The following is a 15180-nucleotide window of genomic DNA, read 5'->3' on the forward strand; positions in this document are numbered from 1 at the left end:
TTGGTTAATTCCCGCTAAGTCCCGCCCCCGACACAGCCACGCCTACCCATCCATCCCTCCTTATTCCCGCCCCCTCCCTCCGCCTTAGCCAATCGCGTCTCTTCATCCGCCCTCTCCTCCCTTCCCATTGGCTGCTGGCCGGCAGCCCCGCCCAATAGCTGTGTCCGGAGCGCGGCCGTAGGTGAGGGGATGGGGGCGTTTAATGGCGGCTGAGGGGGGTCCAGGGGCGCCAAGGGAGCTCCAGGGGCAGCGGGGCAGGGCCCGGGCCCCGCTCTCGGCATCGCCCCCGGGCCGCGGGGGTCTCACCCGCATGTGGGTGCGTGGGGCCCGTTTCCATGGTGGTGAGGGGTCGGGGGCTGGGGGTTTGGGAGGGGTTGGAGGGCTCGGGGTCTGGGCCGGGGGTCTGCGGGGATTGGGAATTTGGGGGGGCCTGGAGGGATCTGGGTCATGAGGGCCTGGGGATGTGGGCTGGGCTCGTGGGGGGCGTGGGGCTGGGTTTGCTGGGTGTTCTGGGGAGGGGTCTGGGCAATGGGGGCCATCCAGGAGGGTTTGGGGTTCGGGGTCCTGCGGCTCTTGGTGGGGGTCTGGGACTTTGGGGGGCTGGGGACCCGGGTTTGGGTGTCCTGGGAGCTCCTGGGGGCATCCAGGAGCTGGGAGCTTTGGCTTGGACCTGTGGCTGGGTTCCTGCACCCTGGGAGTGGGGAATTTGGGGAGTCTGGGTTTTAGGAGGTTAGAGGAAATGTGGGACCTGGGTGATCCTAAGGGGCTCACGGATTTGGGAGCTTCAGGGCTTGCCTCTGGGTCATAAGGGGGCTGGGGGGCTTGGGGGCTGTGGAGTCTGAGGTTGGGGGGCTGGGGGTTCAGGGGGCTGTGCTGGCCTGGGCTCCTGAGCCTGTTTTCCTGCCTGAGCCCAGCGGTTTCCATGAGAGCCATTTGTTTTCCCAGGCTGTGGAGCCCGAGGCACTGCCAAGGGCTGTGGTGGAGCCCTGAGAGGAGAGGCCAGGGCTGCCAAGGGAGAGGGTTTAGGGACAGTGCGGGTAATAAATGTAAAGAGATAAAGTAGTCTGGTCTTTTCCTGGATCAGCACTGGGGCTGGGAGGATGCAGAGGGGAAAAGGTGGGAATGTGCTGCCCCGAGCTGAGAGGGAGCCAGATCTTCCTGTGCCCCCTGAGAGGGCACAAACACTTCTGAAGGAACTCTTGGCAGGGGGACCCTCCCTTGGGAGCTGCTCAGGGGGTTCTTCAGCATCCCATGTGGGGTATGGGGTGAGCTGGACCTGCAGCCTGCACAGATGGGGCCCTTGTGGGCCCCTGTGATCCTCTGGCAGCTGTGGCTGTGTGCAGTGAAGCAGCCTGGGAGGAGGAGCAGGGCTTTTCCCTCCCTTTAGTCCTTGGCTGGAATCCTGGCCCATAAATGTGACAGCAGCCATAGGGCTGGGTGAAAGCAGTGAGGAGCTCTCCTGGAGCCTCTCCAGGGCTGTGCTATGGGTTATTTGCCATGTGGCAATTTGGAGGTTTTGTCCTGCTGGGGAGCAGTTCCAGCTCTGAGTGCCGGTGTTTGCTGGATCACCTGCTTCCAGGCTGGCTGCTCCATGCCTTCCCCTCTCTCTGTGCTCTGCTGTGCTTCCAGGGCTCCTTCCTGCTGCTCCAGCATGAAGAGCACCCGGAGCTGCTGCTCCGTCCAGAGCTCTGACGTGGCAGAGCTGATCCTGACGGGGCTCCCGGCGCCGGTGTCGCGGCGCCCCGGCAGCGCCTCCCCTGCCAAGCTCATGGCACGGTCTGTGTCCGTGGCTGCTGATGGCAAAGCCAAGAGGAACGCCCCGGTGAGCCCCTGCCCTGCCCCTCCTGATGGCTGCAGGCATGGCCATGAGCCCCTGTCCTGCCCCTCCTGATGGCTCCAGGCATGGCCATGTCCCTCTCACCGTGGTTCCCCCAGCACCAGCCTGGCTTTGTTCTGGTCCTGCCCTTGGCAATTGCTGCTCATGGCTCCCTGCTGGGTGCAGAAGAGCAAGTTTCAAGTTCCCCTCTTTTCCCTTCCTCGCCCTTCAGCCCCCTGTGCCAATTTCCATCTGCAAACTCCCAATTTCCCGGTGTCTCCTGCCAGGGTGTCAGGCCCAGCCTGCCCCTCATGGAGCACCCCCTGTTCCTGCCACACCAGGGGCTCCTGAGTTCCACAGAGGGAGCGGGCCCCAGGTGCTTGCTGGGCTCTGTCAGGACCCAGCAGCAGGATCCAGCCTGAGCTCTGTGCTGAGTAATCCCTTGGCAGCATTCCCACACCCTTGCTCCCAGGAGCTTGTGCTGAGGAACGTGTTCCTGCTGGCTCAGCAGTGCCCGAGAGAGGTGGCATTGCCCACTGCCTCAAGGGGAGCCTGGCAGCCCTGGGGGACTGGGAACTCCTTGTCGCCCTGGCAGAGAGGGTGGGGAGCCTGTCTGTGCTGCTCCTGAACCTGGCTGCTGGGTTTGTCCCTGCTGGATTTGTCCCTGCTCTCCACAGGAAGATGCAGGATCCCGGGCCATGAACAACCTGCGCAGGTCTAACAGCACCACCCAGGTGAACCAGCGGGTGAACAGCTCACACAGGTACAGCCCCATGTGTCCCTCTGTCCTCTGGGTGGCACTGGGGGACACCCCACCCCTGTGTCCAACTTCCCTGGTCCTGGGGGGGAACAGGAGCCTTTCCAAAATACCCTGAGCTCTGTCGTGCACTTCAGGAGTTCAAGTCTGGCGCTTTGGTTATTTTTTTAGTTATTTTTTTGAAGAGGAGGTTCCTTGTTTAGGGTTCCCTAGGATCACAGAATGGCCTGACCTTAAAGTCCCATGCAGGATCACCTTCCACAGGACCAGGTTGCTCCAGGCTCCATTCAGTCTGGCCTGGGACACTTCTCTGTCAGAGTATTGCCCAGGTTCTGTGGGCAACCTGTGCCAAGGCCTCTCCACCATCACAGGGAAGAATTTCTATTTGGGGAAACAGAGTGTATGTCTGTAGCTGTGACAAAAACCATTCCATTTGATTCCAACAGCCCTCATGAACCTTCCAGGCCATAACTGGGCTGTGTGAGGAGACAAAAGTTCTCTGTTCCCAGTGAGTTGGGATTTTCCATTCTCCTGTTGGTGTGTGCCATCCCTATCACCACACACCACCCTGGAACCCAAAGCTCTGTGTAAAAAGGAATCATTGGTGGATTTTGTGGCCATGTAACGATTCTCCAGCCCCTTTCTCCCATGTCATACTGGAGTTTCCAAGTGCTCTACATAACCAGAGTGTGTCCTGTGGCTGAGAGTTGTCCCACAGTTACCTCTGTTCTCTCCTCCCTGCCTTCCCTGGGTGTGGATGAAGCTCGGAGCAGACAGGAGACTTCCTGGCCTTCTTTGAGGGTGACCCAATAGGAAGGAAGAAACTGGCAGCTCTGAGCAAAACCTCCCCAGAAAAGAAAACCACATGGAATATCTTGGTGAGGATGGCAGGCTCTGGGAGTGGGTGGGCCAGGCTGGCTCTGTGCTCCTGGTGGTGTTTGAGGAGGTGGGTTTGGTGTCCTTATGCCTGCTGACTCCATGGCAGGATGACCAGCCCCGAGTGTTCCCAGGCCCCTCTGGCTCCCACAGCCTCGAGCCACCCACGGGCATGAGGAGGAAGGAAGCCACAGTGCTCCTGGCTGCCAACTTCACTGCCAACAACAGGTAGGACAGAGGGTCCTGAGGGGGAGAGTGGGTGCAACTGCATGGAGAGAACACCTGGAGAGGGGAAGCTGCTGTTTCTGACACTCCTGGTCTCCCCACACAAGGAGCAACAAGGGCGCAATGGGCAACTGCGTCACCACCATGGTGCACAACAACTACTCCACTGCTGAGAAGGGCCCTGCTCCCAAGAGTTCCAACCAGGCTCCCAGTTCCCTCAAGTGAGTGTGGGGGGTGTCCTGGTTCTGCAGCTGGGCTGGCCCTGGGGCTATGTGTGGCACAGGACGGGGCTGAGTGGCTTCATCTTCTGTCCCAGCAATGTTGTCAAAGCGGCCTCCAACGAGGACGGGGAAGGCAGCAGCAGCCTCGTGAAGTCTCAGAAGAATTTCTCCAGCAATAACATCATGACCCACAACAACAACAACAGCAGCAGCAGCAGCAGCGTTCCCCGGAGGAGGGAGGTGACCGAGGAGGAGGCTGAGAGGTGAGGGAAGGAGCAGGAGGACGGTGCCAGGAGCTGTGAGGAGCTCCAGGGGAGCTCGTTCTTCTCCTGTGGCATTTCACACTGGGGAAAGGCCACTCTTAGTGCACCTGCAGGTGCCAGTGCTGTGCTCTGCCGCACCTGGGGCTGTGCTGACCCTCCCTGGCTGTCCCCACAGGTTCATCCAGCAGGTGAACATGGCTGCTATCACCATCCAGCGCTGGTACCGGCGCCACTCACAGCGGCACAGGACGGCAGCTGCAGCTCTGGGACGCCTGATGGCTGCCAAGAGGGAGGTTGGTCCTGTCCCCTGCTCTGTAGCCCAGACCACCCAACACCCATGGCCCACTGGCCACTGACTTGGGGTCCCTTTAATCCCCAGACCTGGGCTGTGAGAGTCGAGGGGGCTCTGGCTTTGCATCCAAGCAGCCCCTCCATGGTCCAGAGAGCTGGGGAGGGTCCTGTTCCCTCAGAGCTGTGCTGGCTGTGTCCAGGGATTAGCCTGGGCTGGATTCTAGCAGGAGCTGAGGCTCAGCACCACACGGCTCCAGGTCCCCCAGCCCTGTGACTGGGAGCATTAGATCCTGGCAGTAGCAGCACAAGTCTCCCTGAATTGGCACTGTCTGGGCCACACTGGTGGCCAGAGAAGGGATGCCCCATCTCAGCTCATCTTAATGAATCCCTAAGGAGCTGCCTGTGAGAGTGACGAGGTTTCACGGCTATTTGTGTTTCCTTGTGTTCAATTATTTATCCCAGTAATGAAAAGCTCTGTTGCTCTTGCGTGTGAGTCTATTTTTAAGCCTTGTCTCCTTGGTGGTAGCAGACCCAGATGATGATATAATAATAATAATAGTAATAATAATATTAATAATTGCATTGAGGATCTGAAGAAAATGAGCTGCTCCAAAGTGGAGCTGTGCTGAGGGAGGAGAGGATGGAAAAACCACAAAGCCCAGAGCTCCAGGCACGAGGCATGCCAAGGGGAGCACAAAGCTGCCCCAACATGCCTTCCTCCACAGCTTTTTCCTTGCAAACAGCCTGAGCCCTAGTCTGCATTTGCTGCCTAGGGTTAGGGTTAGGGTTACACCTGGGGTTAGGGATTTGAAAACCACAAAGCCCAGAGCTCCAGGCACGCTGCTGAGGAGAGGATGGAAGGCCTGGATGTGGGGGCACCCAGGTGTGGGTGCCCCTCACACTTCTCAGTGGCGGGTGCTGGAGAACTCTCAGTAACATTTTTGACCCTTCTCTCTGGAAGGAAAGGCAGCAGCGGATGGAGGAGGGGAATATCCTGGATTTGCAGGAGAGGAAGGAGGAGGAGCGCCGGAAGATCCGAGAGGAGAAGGCGCGCCTGGCCCGGCACGCTGCCATCCAGGTAGGGCCAGGGCCAGCCCTGTGTGACACCCTTTGCTGGCATCATCCAGCGAGGCAGCCAGAGGCCTCTCTGCATCTCCAGAGCCTTGGCATGGGGCAGGAGCAGAGCCAGCCTTGGGAGTGGAGTGCTCCCTCCGGAGATGGAGGTGCCATGGAGCAGTTTCCTGCTGTGCTCTTGCCAACCTTGGCAGCTCATTCTGAGCTTGGGAAGACAGTGCTGCTTTCTGTGTGGTTCTTAGGAAAATGGTGACCACGTTGAGACAGGGACACTCCAGGCTCCATGGAATGGCCTAGGATGTGTGTGCCCTGGGACCCTCCTCAGGAGCAGGGTCCCTCTGGGAGGGCTGAGTACCACTCCATGTCCCTTGGCAGGAAGCAACACGTCATTGTCACCCTGCTCTTGCAGCTGGTGGTGCAGATGGGGTTGGCACAGGCTGCAGGAGTTGGCAGCAAACCTGGGGATGTTTTAAACCCCAAATTTTCTTTGCCCTAATTGGAAACGTGTTCCATCAGGGGAGGGGGTTGGGGGAGACACATCAGTGAGCAGCTGGAGGATACAAAAACCCTGCCACAGCCTTGCAAACACAGGCTTGTGCCTTCCCAAGGCTTCAGGACATCCATGGCTCCTCTGTCCCCGCAGGAGCTGCAGCAGAAAAGGGCCCAGAAGGCCTCAGAGACGAAGCACTCGGCAGAGGAGCAGGTACTGGTGAAGGAGAGCAGGAGGGTGCCCAAGAAGAAGCCTGGTGCTAAACCTGCCTCAGCCAGGAATGCCAGCCCAGCCAGCAGCCTCACCAAAGCCAACAACACCGGTGAGTCCCTGTGGAGTGTCCCCAAAGCTTTGGGAATGAGGGGTTTGCTCTGAGGAGCTGCTTCCCAGGGGCTGCCTGGGGCCAGTACCTGAGAGCAGCCTGGTTCCTGCAGAGGCCAATTCCCCCTCAGCAGCCTCGGAGCTGGAAGGAAGGAGCCTGGGAGCTCTTGGCTCCGTGCCCTTGCAGGATCCCAGGGCAGAGGACAAACTGCAGGTGGGTCTGGCTGTGCCTCCTGGGGACCCTGGCAGCAGCTGCTGTGCCAGGGCAACATCAGGCCTTTGCTGGCTTCTGGGGAGAGCAGAAAACTCTCTCATCTTCTCCCTTAGGATGTGAGCTCCAGGGAGACGGGTAATGAGGACTTGGAGACAGCAGTGGCTGCTGGCAGCAGGGCTCCATCCAAGGTCACACTCAACGAGCTGCTGGACACGCTCCGGCTGCTGGAGGAGGAGCCAGAGCTGCTGCCCCCTCCCAAGCTCCTCAGGAAGGACAGATACGCCTGGATGGACAGGGTGAGCTGGGGGATGAGGCTGCTGTGCCCATCCTTGGGCAGTGCTGGCTGCCTGATGAGAAACAGCTGGGCACTGCCAGGGAAGGTGGTGGAGGAGCTTGGAGTGGGTGATGGAGGAATTTGGAGGAGGAGATGGAGGAGTGTGGAGGTGCTAGAGGGATTGTTTGGTGCATTGAGGGCTTGGATGTTTGCAAGGAACAGCAAGCCAGGCAAAGGCTGGTGGTGGGACAGGGTTTAGCCCAGAGGGATCAGGCTGGTTACTGGGCTCCAGTGATGGAGACAAGCCAGCACCTCTTCTCCCAAACCTTCCCCATGGTGCTCATTCACCACGGTGAATTCCCAGCAGGAGCCCAGCTCCAACTCCCTGACTGCTGATAACTTGGAGAAGTTTGGGAAGCTGAACCACCCTCCAGGGGTCCCTGAGGACGGGGCTCTGCTCTCAGAGGCCAAGCTCCAAAGCATCATCAGTTTCCTGGATGAGATGGAGAAGTCAGAGCAGGAGAGGCCCAGGTCAGCTGCCTCAGCCACGCAGCGGGAGGTGAGTCCATCCATGGTGTGGGAATCCATTCCTGATGGGAATCATCCCCCATCTCCCTGTCCTCATTCCAGGTGGTTCCACCACCTTCTCATCATTATTTTCTCTGCTGTGGCAGAGCTTCCTGTTGGAAGAGGAGCTGGCTCACGTGGAGCAGGTGTCAGCGGTTGCCACGGAGGTGACAAGCTCCATGATGAGGCTGAAGCTGGAAGTGGAGGAGAAGAAGAGAGCCATCAGCCTGCTGCAGACTGCTCTGGTGTGTCAGCCTCACACGTGGTTCTTGGGGTTCTTCTGTTCTTGATTTTACAGAATCATGGGATTGTTTGGGTTGGAGGGGACCTTAAAGATCATCTGGCTGGGACCTGGGCTGAGCTCCCTTCTCTGTCCTGGGGTGCTGGGTGTTCCTGCTGACAGGGGTGGGAGATATGAGCACCAGGGCTTTGCTTTAGCCCTGTCCCTCATTTTCCTGGCCTGATGGTGATTTTCATGTGGTGTCTGACCTGTTTGACCCCACAGACCCAGCAGCGGGAGCTGACCGACCGCCACGTCAAACAGACCGAGAAGGAGCTCAGCCAGCAGCTCAGGCTGCAGAGGGAGCAGTATGAGGCAGCTATCCAGAGGCACCTGGCCTTCATTGACCAGGTAACCCTCATCCCAGCTCCTGAAGGCAGAGGCTGAGGTGGCTGCACCTGCCTGATGCTGGCTCCTCGCCCTGCCCAGCTCCTTGATGACAAGAAGGTGCTGAGTGAGAAGTGTGAGGCCGTGGTGGCAGAGCTGAAACAAGTGGACCACAAGTATGGCCAGAAGATCAACCAGATGCAGGAGCAGCACGAGTTGGTGAGGGGACAGGGAAGATGGGGGGACATATGTGTGCTGATTTTGCTCAAATGGGGCCTCTGCCTGGAGCAGGACAGTCTCTGCCACCTTGGTGGGACCTGGACACTCCAAGGAGCTCTTTCCTATGCACAGAAGGTTCCTGTCACCACAGAGCTTTGTCCTGGCTCCCCACAAGGCTCCTGTCCTCTGCTGCCCAGGGCCAGGAGCATGGCACTGACCAAGGGACAGTGTAAGCTCCTAGGCTCTGCTTGGAGAGACCCTTCCCACACACCTGGCACAGGTTGCTCCATCCCTGGAAGTGTCCAAGGCCAGGTTGGACAGGACTTGGAGCAGCCTAGGATAGTGGAAGGTTTCTCTGCCCATGGCAGGGGTTGGAACTGGATGAGCTTTAAGGTCCCTTCCAACCCAAACCATTCTGTGATTCCACGATCCCGCTGAAGGCAGAGCTGTCCCAGGCTGGCGGTGCCCAGGGTGCAGTGCTGGCACAAACCCAATGCCATGGAGAAATTTTGCTTCTCCTGCAGATGGAGACAGCTCAGCTTGCCCTGTGCCAGGCCTGGCAGGAGGGCAGCACCACTGGGCTCATCCCTGCTCTGCCATGCCAGTCCCTGCTTGTCCTTGACTCTGGAGCTGAGCTCATGCCTGGCCAGACCGTGGGGGTCCCAAGCTTGGTCTCTGGAGCAGGCTCCAAGCACACAGGCTCCTCCTGGCCAGTCCTTGGCTTGTCCCTGTCCTTGTCCCTTGTGCTGTCTCCCCTTGTCCCATGGACTCCTGCCCAGCTCTGCCCCACCTGTGGCTCCCACAGACACGGCTCTGTGGATTTGCCTCTCTCCCACCATTCCCCTTCTCTCTCCATCCCCTCCTTTCTTTCTCCCCAGGTCTGGCGCACTTTGGGCCCCTTTTGTGAGGTAAATGTGGTCTTTGCTCTCTTTTGTGCCTTGCCCTCTGCTCTCGTGCCCTGGCCTGCTCTGGCCCTGCTCCAGCCCCTGCCAGAGGGTTTTCCATGGCAGGAGAGGGAAGGCTGGAGAGGAAAGCACCATCACACAGGGACAGATGGGCTGCCCTGCATGCAGGGACCCTCGGCAGCCCCCAGTTCCCCTTCCCTCTCTGCTGGTGCTCTCATGTCTTGGCAGTCAGCACTTTCCCAAGGGGATGGAGGAGAAGGCACTGGGAGAGTGTGTGGCCACTTCTCTGAGCTGGAAGAACACACCTGGCCAGGGCTGTGCAGCTCCACAGCTTCCTTCCCAACAGCCTGGCTCCCAGGGCTTTTCTCTCCCAGCTTCTCTGAGGTTTTCCCATTTGCTTCCAAACAGGAGATTAAGAAACTGAAGGAGCTCATGAGCGCAACTGAGAAAGTCCGGCGGGAGAAGTGGATTGAGGAGAAAACCAAAAAGATCAAAGAAATCACCGTGAAAGGTACGGGCAGGTTCTCTCAGCAGCAGCTGGAGCCAGGGCAGTGCAGGGGTGGTGCAGGAGAGATTGGGAAGAGCAGCTTGGTGTGGGCAGTGTTTGCTCCCTGGTTTTGGTGGAGCAGATGCCCCCTCTGTGCTCATCCCCCGTTCCTGGCAGCCCCTTTGAGCTGGCTGAGGGTACCAGGGCTGAGCCATGCCCATTCTTCCCCCTGTGCCAGGGCTGGAGCCGGAGATCCAGAAGCTGCTGGCCAAGCACCGTGAGGACATCCGGCAGCTGAAGCTGCTGCACGAGGCCGAGCTGCTGCAGTCGGACGAGCGGGCGGCGCTGCGCTACGGGCGGCAGGCGCAGGAGCTGCGGGGGCTGCTGGAGAGGGAGAAGGAGGAGCAGAGCCAGCGGGAGCGGGAACGGGCCCGCCAGAGGTGAGACACCCCGGGCTCAGCACTGCCTTGGGGCTCTCACATCTGGGGTGCTGTCCAGCACCAGGCTGCTGTGGGACCCCAGTGTTTGCAGCTCCATGGGGAGCAGCCCTTTTCTTTCCACCGGCCTCGGGTGGGCGGTGCTGCTGAGCTGAGAGCATCCTCTGGCGTCATGGAGAGGCCGAGTGCTCAAAGGAACATCCCTGCAGTGTGTGTGTGTGTCCCACAGGTGTGAGCAGCAGCTGGAGCAGGAGGAGCAGGCACTGGAGCTGCAGCGGCGCCGCCTCTATGCCGAGGTGGCCGAGGAGAAGGAGCGGCTGAGCCAGCAGGCAGCCAGGTGGGCAGGCTGGGGGCAGCCCTGGGCCAGATTTCTGTGGGCAGAGGGGCTAGTGTGGATGCTGGGAGCTGTGTCTGTGCAGGCAGCGAGCAGAGGCAGAGGAGCTGCGGCGGCAGCTGGAGGCCAACAGCTCAGCCCTCACGCGGGCACTGCGGGACGAGTACGCCAAGGAGAAGGAGGAGCAGGAGAGGCGGCACCAGGTCTGGTTCCCCTCACCTCCAGCCCTTTGGGTGCTGGCACCACCAAGCCTTGGACCCCATAGGGGCAGCCCCAGCAGCTGCTCCCAGCCAGCACAGGAGGGTCCCAGGACTTAGCTGTTGTTTTCTCTTCTCCTCACAGGCAGAACTGAAGGTGCTGAAGGACCAGCTGGAGCTGGAGAAGCAGGCCTGGGAGGCCAACTACATGAAGAAGGAGGTAGTGACAAGAACTGTCCTCCAGAGGTGCCACCCATGGGCTCTAAGAGGAATTTGAAGCCACGTTTGCTGTCTCCATTGCAGGAAGCCTGGCTGCTGTCCCGGGAGCGGGAGCTGCGGGAGGAGATGAGGAAGGAGAGGGACAAAGAGATCGAGCTGGTGATCCAGCGCCTGGAGGCTGACACGTCCTTGGCCAAGGAGGAGTGCGAGAGGGCAGCGGAGAGCAGGTGAGGGGGAAAGGGAGGAGGGAGGTCCCAGGTCCTCCAGAGGCTGGTCCCTTTTCCCTGTCCCCTGGACATCTCTCCAGTGAGCTCTGGAGCAGTGTTAGTGCAGGAAGGAGCAGCTCACAAGAGCAAAGTTTACCCCTCACCTGAGGAAACAGCCCCAGATCTCTTGTGGGGCAGCTCTGCCCTTGCTGCCATGTCCCGATCCCTCCTGCAGCAGGAGTGGGGCTGGGATGAGCCAGGCAGCAGCAGGATGAGCCAGGCTGCCTGTCCTTCCTGCCCACAGGATCAAGAGGATCCGGGACAAGTACGAGGTGGAGCTGCAGGAGCTGGAGCACTCGGAGAGGAAGCTGCAGGAGCGCTGCAACGAGCTCAAGGGGCGGCTGGCCGAGCTGGAGGGGGAGAGCACCCGGCTGCAGGGGCTGCTGAAGCACAAGGAGCAGGAGCTGGAGGAGATGCGCAAGGTGAGCCAGGAGCACAGCCAGGGCCCTGCCTGGAGGTGTGGGAGCAGCTGTCCCAGGGCACGGAGGCCTGACTGAGGGGATGTGTCAGGAATTTGCGGACAGGCTGGTGGGGATGGAGGAGGAGAACGCGCGGCTGAAGGCAGAGATGGCGGAGCTGAGGGCCCGGCAGCACCTGGAGCTGGACAGGCTGGTGAGGGAGAAGGACCAGGAGCTGGAGGAGGTGCACAGGAGGTGAGGAGCTCAGGTGGGGTGCAGGAGCTCAGTGCTGCATCCTTGGGAACATTTCCCAAGTTTCCGGCCCTGTCCAGGCAAACCAGGCAGAAGTCAGTTGTCTGAACTGACTGCTGCTCAGCCCCCCTGAATCCTGTCCCTTGTCACTGCTGGCCTGCTCTGTGCCATCGTGTCCCCAGGGCTGCTCCTGTGCCTGCATGCAGGACATGAGTGCCAGGAGAGGCCAGTGGAGCACAGCTCCGTGTGCGTTCCTCCCTGTCAGGAGCCCTGGCCAGGATCACTGTCACCTCCTGGGGGCTCTCCGTGGCTCACACATGATACCTGTGACTGCAGCCATGTGGTCTTCTCCAGAGGGGCAGAGCCCAGGGTCAGGGCACAGCCACAGGGGCTGAGGGCAGCTGGGACATCCTCAAAATGCTGTGATAATTAAATCTTGGGAAGCTAATGTGCCTTTCTTCCTGTAGACAAATCAGTCCACACTACACAGCACCCACCAATGGAATAAAGGTGCTGCTGTGTGTGATGGCACCTGGAGCCCAGCTGTGGCTGGGGGAGAGGGGCTGAGCTCCCAGGGCTGCAATCCCCCTTGGGGCAGGGCCAGCCCCGTGTTTGGCACGGGGGTGCTCAGCCCCCCATGTCCATGTCAGGGTGAAGGCAGCGGTGCTGAGGAAGGAGGAGAGCATGAGCAGCCTGCGGAAGCAGTACGAGGTGAGCGAGGGCTCCCTGGCCCTGGCCTGGCTGTAGCTGGGCGGGCACGGCGAGCTCCCTGTGCCCCGTGCTGTGCCCTGTGCTGTCCCCTGTGGCAGGCGGCCGTGCAGAGAGCCAGCCTGCTGGAATCGCTGCTGCAGCGGCAGCGGGAGCTGGCAGCCGAGTGACAGCGACATCCTGCGGGCGGCGAGCGGGGCTGGGCCGGGCTCGGGCCCTCCCCTCCTTCCTCCCCTCCTTCCTCCCCTCCTTCCTCCCCTCTTCTCCACAGCCTGGTCCCAATGCCCTGGCCATGCTGGGACACTTGGTGGCCTTTAGATGCTTGGGAGTTTTGTTCTGATAATAAATCTCTGCTGGTTTCTACAGCTGTTTCTATACTTGTGCATGTCAGTGCCAGGGCATGAGTGGCTCTTCCACGAGGTCTGTGTCCACTCCCACCTTCCCAACCCCATTCCTGCATCCCTCCCTTTGCTCTGAGGGTGCCCAGCACCCCGATCTATGCCTTGGGTCCTGTTCTATACTGAAATATCCAGTAGGATGCAGGGAGGCAGAGCCAGGGCAGGATGTGATCCCACAGCCTCTGCCACCTGCAGATTCCTCAACACCCCCTGACAGGGACGGGAAATGCCTGGGCTGGGCCGGTGGCATCTGTTTCCTCTCGGCCGGGGTGTGCAGCCGCTCTGGTCCCTCCCCCGGGCCGGCAGATGTTTTCTCAGCAGTCCCTGGTGTTTCCCATCCGTCCTGCTGCCCATGGCTGCTCCGTGCGCCGGGGCAGGGACGCAGGGGGAGCCTGGGTCCTGCCCAGCGGAGCCGTGGCCGTGCCGGTCTCTGTTCCCCTCTCCCCGCTGTGCCAGGCTGGACAGCTCATCCCAGTGTGCCGGGAAAGGCCGGGCACGGCGCTTCTTCCGCTCTTGTTTCTTTTCCAAGGAGTTTCCTGAGCGCCGCTTCTGACCCCGGCCCTGCCCAGCCCGAGCCAGCGGCTCCGGGAATCGGCGGTGGGAGAAGGGGGCTCAGCCCACTCACAGCCCGGCCAGGGGCTCCTGTGCCTGTGCCCAGCCCTGTGGCTCCGGTGCGGCACTCCGAGCCCCGTGCGGCATCGCTGCTGTGGGGTGAACACCCACCCATGGTCCCCGGGGTGTGCCCGGCCCCGCTCCCGGGGCTCCCGGCACCTTCCCGGCTCTTCCCCGGCATCGCCCGGGCTAATTTCTAGGCCAGTGCCCGGTTCAGGCATGAATAAATCAGCGCCGTTGCATAACGGGGATGCGGATTTTCACCGGCTGGCTGCCCGTGCCTCCCGCCCGCACCCCGGGGCTCCCGCGGGACCGGCGGCCGCGTGGCACCAGCGTGTCCCCGTCCCCGTCCCTGTCCCTGCCGAGCCACTCAGCCGCGCTGCGAGCTCTGCCAAAGCCCCCCGGCGAAGGAGGAGCCCCCCGTGCCCCGGGATCAGGCGGGGAGCGGATCCCGGTGGCCGGGAGGGAGCCCAGGAGCAGCGCCGGGGCCTTTTGGCAGCCGAGCGCGGCAATCGCGGCTCAATCTGGTGTCTGCCCGGGAGGGGATTAGCTGCGGCCCCAGACAAATCAGCCGGGAAGCCGGAGCGAGTGGCAGGATCCGAGCAGGGTAATCTCCCCTCGGGAAGGATCTGTAATCTCCCCTGCTAATTGGGGCGGCGGCAGCGGCGCTGCCCTGACCGGGCGGGGATGGCAGGGGAGCGGTGCCTCCCTGTGCCTCTGCCGGGGCTGGACCAGCGCTGCCACAGCCCCGACTCTCAGGGCTGCACCTGAGGCACTCCCTGAGGCTGTGGGCCTCGTTCTCCTGTGGGTTTTTCCCTTTTACAACCACGTTGGAAATCTGGTGGGAGGCAGGACAAGTGGCAGGGGGCACAGGGCAGGTGGTGGGTTTGGGTGGCCATGAGAGCTCAATCCTCCTCCCGACTGTGTCAAATGGGGCTGTGGGGGTGGCAAGGAGGGTATGGGGCATGGGGCTGCTGTGCTTGGTGCCCCAGCTGAGCTGGGGATTCCTGGTCTTCCCAAGGAGAGCAGGGTGGCACAGCAGGGCTGGGCAGGCACACACTCCTTTCTCACCCATCCCTATCCCAGTGTCATCCCCAGTCCACCTCTGTCCTTGTCTTCTTTCCCATCTCATCCTCAATTCCATCCCCCGAATCCTCATTTTCCTCCCCATCCCACCCTCTCCCAGACACAGGAGGGAAGGGACACTGGGCACCAGGGCTGCCACCCCCAACACAGCATCGGGTGAATTTATCCCCTCCCACTCACCAAAGCCCCCCTGCCTGTTCCCAGTGCCAGGGAGGCCTCAGCTCATCATTGTCCTACCCACTCTGGGACCAGCTGAGTGTGCTGGGGTGGCTGGGCCCGCTGGGTGCCCAATGTGGGTGGGTGGGTGCCCAGTGTGGGTGCCCGGTGTGGGCTCAGCACAGCTGCCCACTCCCATCCCACCTGGCTGTGACTCAGCCAGTGCCAGCTCAGCCACACAGGGAATGGGGCTGGCCCTGAAAACCACCCCAGGGGCAAGTGGCACCCACTCCCATGGGACCATGGCTGGTCCAGAGGGCACCAATGGCACCAAAGCTCTGAGAGACTCCAGATGCCTCTGCACCAGGTGAGTGTGAGTACCAGGTCAGTGCCACCTTTGTTCAGCTGCTCTGAGGCCCAGGAAGGCTCACGGAGGGTGTCCCACATGTGGGGTCAAGGCCATCTGCACATCCAGAAAGGACCAGGGAGCCAGTGGGGGGGACAATGAGA

The 15180-nt window shown here is 61.0% G+C and overlaps 1 protein-coding gene across 4 annotated transcripts; it reads left to right on the plus strand.

The window, feature by feature from the left end:
* Positions 1 to 191: 191 nt before the first annotated feature.
* On the plus strand, positions 192 to 12783 carry CEP131 (centrosomal protein 131). 4 transcript variants are annotated; one of them, XM_071451505.1, is made up of 27 exons: positions 192 to 316; positions 1630 to 1822; positions 2494 to 2579; positions 3337 to 3451; positions 3559 to 3677; positions 3782 to 3895; positions 3991 to 4158; positions 4334 to 4451; positions 5411 to 5527; positions 6167 to 6335; positions 6448 to 6548; positions 6662 to 6844; positions 7190 to 7381; positions 7497 to 7634; positions 7895 to 8020; positions 8099 to 8215; positions 9094 to 9123; positions 9529 to 9631; positions 9846 to 10047; positions 10274 to 10381; positions 10464 to 10581; positions 10721 to 10795; positions 10879 to 11021; positions 11305 to 11482; positions 11571 to 11713; positions 12361 to 12421; positions 12520 to 12783. In XM_071451505.1, the coding sequence occupies exons 2-27, from the start codon at positions 1652 to 1654 to the stop codon at positions 12586 to 12588; spliced, it is 3264 nt and encodes a 1087-aa protein (XP_071307606.1). In that variant the 5' UTR covers positions 192 to 316; positions 1630 to 1651; the 3' UTR covers positions 12589 to 12783. The 4 variants fall into 4 exon arrangements, with proteins under 4 accessions (XP_071307606.1, XP_071307607.1, XP_071307608.1 ...); XM_071451506.1 differs by having other exon boundaries at positions 6469 to 6548; positions 7187 to 7381; XM_071451507.1 differs by lacking the exon at positions 9094 to 9123 and having other exon boundaries at positions 7187 to 7381.
* The last annotated feature ends 2397 nt before the right edge of the window (positions 12784 to 15180 follow it).

Source organism: Agelaius tricolor, unplaced genomic scaffold (assembly GCF_023055355.1).
Source record: "Agelaius tricolor isolate 1412-34295 unplaced genomic scaffold, bAgeTri1.0.p SCAF_32, whole genome shotgun sequence".
NCBI lineage: Eukaryota > Metazoa > Chordata > Aves > Passeriformes > Icteridae > Agelaius > Agelaius tricolor.